The 6,074-nt window shown below is 31.6% G+C and overlaps 1 protein-coding gene across 2 annotated transcripts in view; it reads right to left on the bottom strand.

The window, feature by feature from the left end:
• Positions 1–6,074, bottom strand: part of eea1 (early endosome antigen 1) — a 32,076-nt gene continuing 26,002 nt past the window's right edge. For both annotated transcript variants that reach the window (XM_051134907.1, XM_051134908.1), the window contains 2 exons: positions 5,934–6,032; positions 1–4,407 (listed from right to left, as the gene is read on the bottom strand). In XM_051134907.1, the coding sequence (XP_050990864.1) occupies positions 4,285–4,407; positions 5,934–6,032 (222 nt within the window). In that variant the 3' untranslated portion in view covers positions 1–4,284. The remainder of the gene's footprint in view (positions 4,408–5,933; positions 6,033–6,074) is intronic.

Raw genomic sequence — 6,074 nt, 5'->3', positions numbered from 1 at the left:
AAAATAGAAACAGCTAGTTTATTATGTACTTTTAAACATGATGGAAAATTAGAAAACAATACCTCTGAACATTTTTTTTCCTCCATAACAACAAAACATCACAGGTGATGAAGTAGTTCAGCTGACCTTCAGGCAAACAAATGAACCTGAAATCACCTTCAGTATGTGGTATTTTACATTTTGACATTTTTTTATTTACTTTTTAACATACTTAGTATATTCTGATACTGATACTACCGATACTGCGTTCACATCAGAAATATGTAGAAACCTGCTAAATGAATTAACACGTGTCTGATGGGTTTGCATTCAGAAATGCACAAAGGTGACAGAAAAACCTTGACATAAGGCACACAAACACATTACCACAACATGAATGTGAACACCCTGCTGTTTAGCACATGGAAATATGAATCAATCAATAATAATGTATGACAACCATATAACAGATACTGTTAGTGAGTAGTGCTGATGCAAAAACCTACAAGTGATACACTTTGCATATGCAGTCACAAATTAGCTTTATTTGCAAGCGGCACAACCTGTTTTTCTTCTGAATGTGCTACAACCACTTTGCTAATAAATACAGCATTTGTTAAAGGTTAGAGAAAACCGGAAGTGATGTCAGACGGAGGGTTTTGACCAGTTTTATGGCACCGTTGTTGACTGTAGCACACATTTAATTCAAAATCAAGTTAAAGGGCTGTTATTCATATAATATTCAGTTTTTCGAAATAAAGTCACATGACTGAGCTGGTGATGAGCGCAAAACATCCTGAGACTCTGCCTGGGATACATACATACAAATTATTATGCACTATGCTGTTGAATCCATCTACTGACACAAACAGGAAATGATCAATACCTCAGAATCACACTGACAGCAAACAGTGCTATCGATGTTGCGAGTCGACGTACAACCTATTAAGCATAGCGAAAACATCAGGTTGTACAGTGAAGCGTACTTTACAGTAGTTAGTCGCAGTGCACTCGCTTGCTTTTAGCTCTACAATGATGCGTGCCAACACTTTCAGCTTTTAATATGGGAATAGTTCACCAAAGAAATTAAAATGATGTTATTTGCTCACTGTCATTTAATTTTAAACCTCCATGACAGAAAGATATTTTAAAAATTCACAATGTCTGTACAATGTAAGTCAATGGGGTCCAATCCTTTTTGGACCTTATTGACTTTCACTGTTTGAACAAAAATAAAATGTCAAGGGGAACCAAAATGGTTTGGTCATCAACTTTCCTTAAAAAATCTTCTTTTGTAATTTGCAAAACACACAAAGAAAGCATAAGATATAGGAAGATATTTTGAAGAATGTTGGTAAATTAAGAGTTTTGGTTCCCATTGACTTCCATTGTGTGGACATTTTTGTTTTTAGTTATCAACATTCTTCAAAATATCTTTTGGTGTTCTGTTAAACAAAGAAAACAAGACAAGATATTTTAAAGGTTGTTGGTAAATAATTTTGGTTCACATTTTATGGACAGGTTTTGTTGTTTGGTTATCAACATTCTTAAAAATATCTTTTTTTTGTGTTCAAAACAAAGAAAAGAAGATGATTTTACGAAAAACGTTGGTAATATTGACATCCAATATGTGGACAATGTTTTTTCACTCAGTTATTAACATTCTTCAAAATATCTTGTGTTCTGTTAAACAAACAAAGAAAACAAGACAAGATGTTGGTAACTAAAACAAAGTAACAAAACATACAAGAAGATATTGTAAAGAATGTTGGTAAATAAAGAGTTTTGGTTCCCAAAGACTTCAATTGTATGGACAATTTTTTTTAATCAACATTCTTCAAAATATCAATAAACAAAGAAAACAAGACACAATATTTTGAAGGATGATGATAACTAAAAGTAACAACACATAAGATTATAGTTTGAAAAATGTTAGTAAATAAAGAATTTTGGTTACCATTGGCTTCCATTGTATGGACATTTTTGTTTTTTAGTTATCAACATTCTTCAAAATATCTTTTTTTGTGTTCAAAACAAAGAAAAGATAATGATATTATGAAAAATGTTGGTAATTAAACATTGACTTCCAATATGTGGACAATGTTTTTTCCCCCAGTTATTAACATTCTTCAAAATGTATTTTGTTCTCTTAAATAAACTAAGAAACAAGATATTTTGAAGCATGTTGGAAATTAAAACAAAGTAACAAGACATAAGAAGATATTTTGAAATATATTAGTAAATAAAGAGTTTTGGTTCCCATTGACTTTTTTTTGTTATCATTCTTCACAATATCTTTTGTACAATGTTACATAATCAAAGAAAACACAGATAGAAGATACACAATATTTTGAAGGATGATGATAACTAAAACAAAGTAACAACACATAAGATAATAGTTTGAAAAATGTTAGTAAATAAAGAGTTTTGGTTCCCATGACTTCCATTTTATAGACATTTTTTTTTTTTTATCAACATTTTTCAAAATATGTTTGTGTTCTGTTATATAAACCAAGACGGGATTTTGAACCATGTTGGCAAGTAAAACAAAGAAACAAGATTGATGATATTTTGAAAAATGTTGGCAAAAAAAAAAAAAAAAAAAAAAAAAAAAGAGTTCTGGTTCCCGTTGACGTCCATTGTATGGACATTTTTTTTTGGTTAACATTCTTCAAAATATCTTGTGTTTTCTGTTAAATAAAATAAAAAAAAAAACAAGACAAGATATTTTGAACTATGCTGTTAAGTAAAACAAGGAAACTAGACATCAGAAGATAACTTGAATGTTCGTAAATAAAGAATTTTGGTTCCCATTGACTTCCATTGTACGGACAATTTTTTTTTTGTCGGTTAACATTCTTCAAAATATCTTTTGTGTTCTGTTAAATACAAAAACAAGACATAAGATACACTATATTTTGAAGTATGCAGGTAACTAAAAGTAACAGGACATACTAGATATTTTTTAAAAAATGTCAGTAAATAAAGAGTTTACACTTTAAAATCAACATTCTTCAAAATATCTTTTGTGTTCTGTTAAATAAAAACACAAACCAAAATGTTTTGAAGTATGATTGGTAACTAAACAAAATAAGACATATAAGAAGACAATTTGAACAATGTTTAAATTTTTCCAAAAAAAAAAAATTTCATTGTATGGACAATTTTTGTTTGGTTATCAACATTCTTCAGAATATCTTGATTTGTGTTCCGCAAAACAAAGTAAAAAAGTATTTAAAAGATATTGACAATACTTTCGGTTCCCATTAACTTCTCAATATTCTTCAAAATATCTACTTTTATATTTATATATCATGCAGGTTTTGAATGACCTAAGGGTGAGTAAATGGCGACAGCTAAAATTTTTAGGTGCACTACCCCTTTAAGTCTAAACTGTGTTGGCTCGCAGCATTGCATTCGCATTCGATGCCATGAATGAGAGAAACCGCTCAAGATGAAGAAAAAAGTAGCAGCTGATATTTTAAACACAATCAGCGGTCTGTCATTCATTTTCAATACACTAGCACACAAACGATCACACCCAATGCACAGTTATTGCTTAAAAGCAGGGCACGTACATCCACCGTGTACAAACTGATAAAAGAAAACAAAAAAAAGACATATTTGTGTGCAGAAATCTTTAAAAGAATCACCAACTTGTACTGGTGAGATCATGAACGCAAAACAAACGTCAAGTGTTTCATTTCAACAGACATAAGAGCAGCAAAGCAAGCATGTACGTACGTTACACCCACATACCTTATGTTAACATGCCCACACTAATAGAGTGACACTTATATCTGAATTATTCACATGTGCCTCTTTTGTCTGTACATTTACTTACAAATATGATATATCAAATGAGGACCCTGCGAACAGCTTTGGTTCTACTGAGATTCCTTCCCACTTACGTCTCACTTAAATCTTTTAAAAGACGCTGTCAATGTAAAACTCAATCCTGAGTGCCAAAGCTGTTGTACTTTAGCACAAAACCTCTGTAAGGATCTGATTTTTATATTACAAATTATACATAAGCGGTCCCTCCCTTTTGATTCCTCTGTGGCCCCATAAGTGGCAAAGGCACTGGACAGATGAGGACAGCCGTTCCGGCCGGTTTAATTTAGAGTTCCCTCTATCTGATTGGCAGCATTTAGTGACCACCCTGACATGCTGTTCCTCAGTGGTCCCTGCAGCTTCTGCGTCCGGCCTCGGCTGGCCTCTCCTGGTTGCTCATGTTTCCTGGGGAGAGGTCAGGGTGAGCAGGGCGCAGAGGGCTGCAGGGGACGGGGTTGGGAGGATGGACGATCAGCCCTGGAGTTCGTCAAAGCAATTGTCACAGACTCTGACAGGCTTTTTGGACGAGGGAGTCAGGGCGCTGCGGGCTGAGCACTCTGCGCAGAAGATGTTGCCGCAGTGTCGACAGTGGTGCTGGGGGAAGAGAGAGACACAAGGGTTGTGATTCAGGTCAGGTGGGTAAGTTAGGTTAGAGATTTGGAGAAACTCTGGTTATTCAGACATTTCTGGCTCAAACAACTGTTTAATGCACATGTAGGAAACTTTATTTATACATCTTCAGTGTTTCCATTAATGTATTTTTATGTATAGAAACACCAAAATGTGATAAAAATTTTTTTTTAAATAATAATAATAATAATAATAATAAATAAAAACAAAAAATAACATTCCCAAAATGCAGATAAAAATGTACAATGTAAATGCCTGACCTGCAGGTGAAAAAACATATTTCTATTCTATTCTATTCTATTCTATTCTATGAAACAATATTTTTTAAAATATAATATAATGCAAATACAATAATAATTAGCATTATTTGTAGTGTTCCTATAATATTTATTATTATTATTATTTATTCACATTGTTATTATCATCAATATTATATCAATATTGTTATTATAACATTTACTATAAATAATATTATTATGGCAATATTACTACTACTACTTCTACTACTACTACTAATAATTATTATTATTATTGTTATTATTATTATGAAGCATTGTTTGTAGTGTTCCTAACCGTCCTGTAGGTTAGCCATTTATGTGAATAATACATAGTTATTATTATTATTATTAATAATAATAATAACTATTATTATTATTATTATTATTATTATTATTATTATTATGAAGCATTGTGTAGTGTTCCTATAATAATAATAATTATTATAATTATTATTTATTCACATTATTATTATTATTATTATTATTATTATTATATTAAGCACTACTTTTAATGTTCCTTCTGTCCTGCAGTTCAACTGTTTATGTGAATAAATAATAATAATAATAACAATAATAATAATAATAACAATAATACTGATGATTACTTATTCACATTATTATTATCATATCAATATTTTTACTAGTATATCAATATTATTGTCATGATTATTTTTATTAGTAGTAGTATTAGCATTATTAGTATTATGAAGCATTATTTGTAATGTATCTTCTATCCTGCAGGTCAGCCATTTATGTGAGTCAATAATAATAATAATAATAATAATAATACTAAAATAATGGCTATTATTATATGCATCCACTGTAAAAAGGCATAGACTAAAATATTGATGTTTTGTTGTTATATTAGATAATTCAAATTAAGATAACTAAAAAAAATGAATACTTCACAATGTTACACTCTGAATCCTTTTTTAGGCTAATATGACGGAACCTATGATGTGGATGTAAGAATGACTCATTGCCAGTGACTTCCTTAGAACATCAAACCGACGCTTTTGTTGGTAGAACGTGCTTTGATGCACCACATCATGTGATCCCACAGTCCTTTGAATGCAGGAGCCCAGATCAATAGGTTAGATCATTAACATTGTATTGATCTCATACTTTGATCCATTTGAGTGGCTGCCTCATCAAATAAGAATGTGAGTGTGTGAGTGAGTGTGTGTGTGTGTGTGAATGCATGATACAAACCTTCCTGACAGTGACAGAGAAGCCCTTCCCACAAGCCATACAGTTCTGCACCTCGTGATCTTCCGCCCACTTTCGCGTGAGAGACTGCGACTGTTTTATCTGAAACAGGAAAAAGCAGCCACATTTGACTAAAAACTAAAG

The sequence above is a fragment of the Labeo rohita genome, chromosome 18 (genome assembly GCF_022985175.1).
Source record: "Labeo rohita strain BAU-BD-2019 chromosome 18, IGBB_LRoh.1.0, whole genome shotgun sequence".
In the NCBI taxonomy this organism is placed as follows: domain Eukaryota; kingdom Metazoa; phylum Chordata; class Actinopteri; order Cypriniformes; family Cyprinidae; genus Labeo; species Labeo rohita.
The sequence above is the reverse complement of the archived record's forward strand: the minus strand, read 5'-3'. Positions and strand labels throughout refer to the sequence as shown.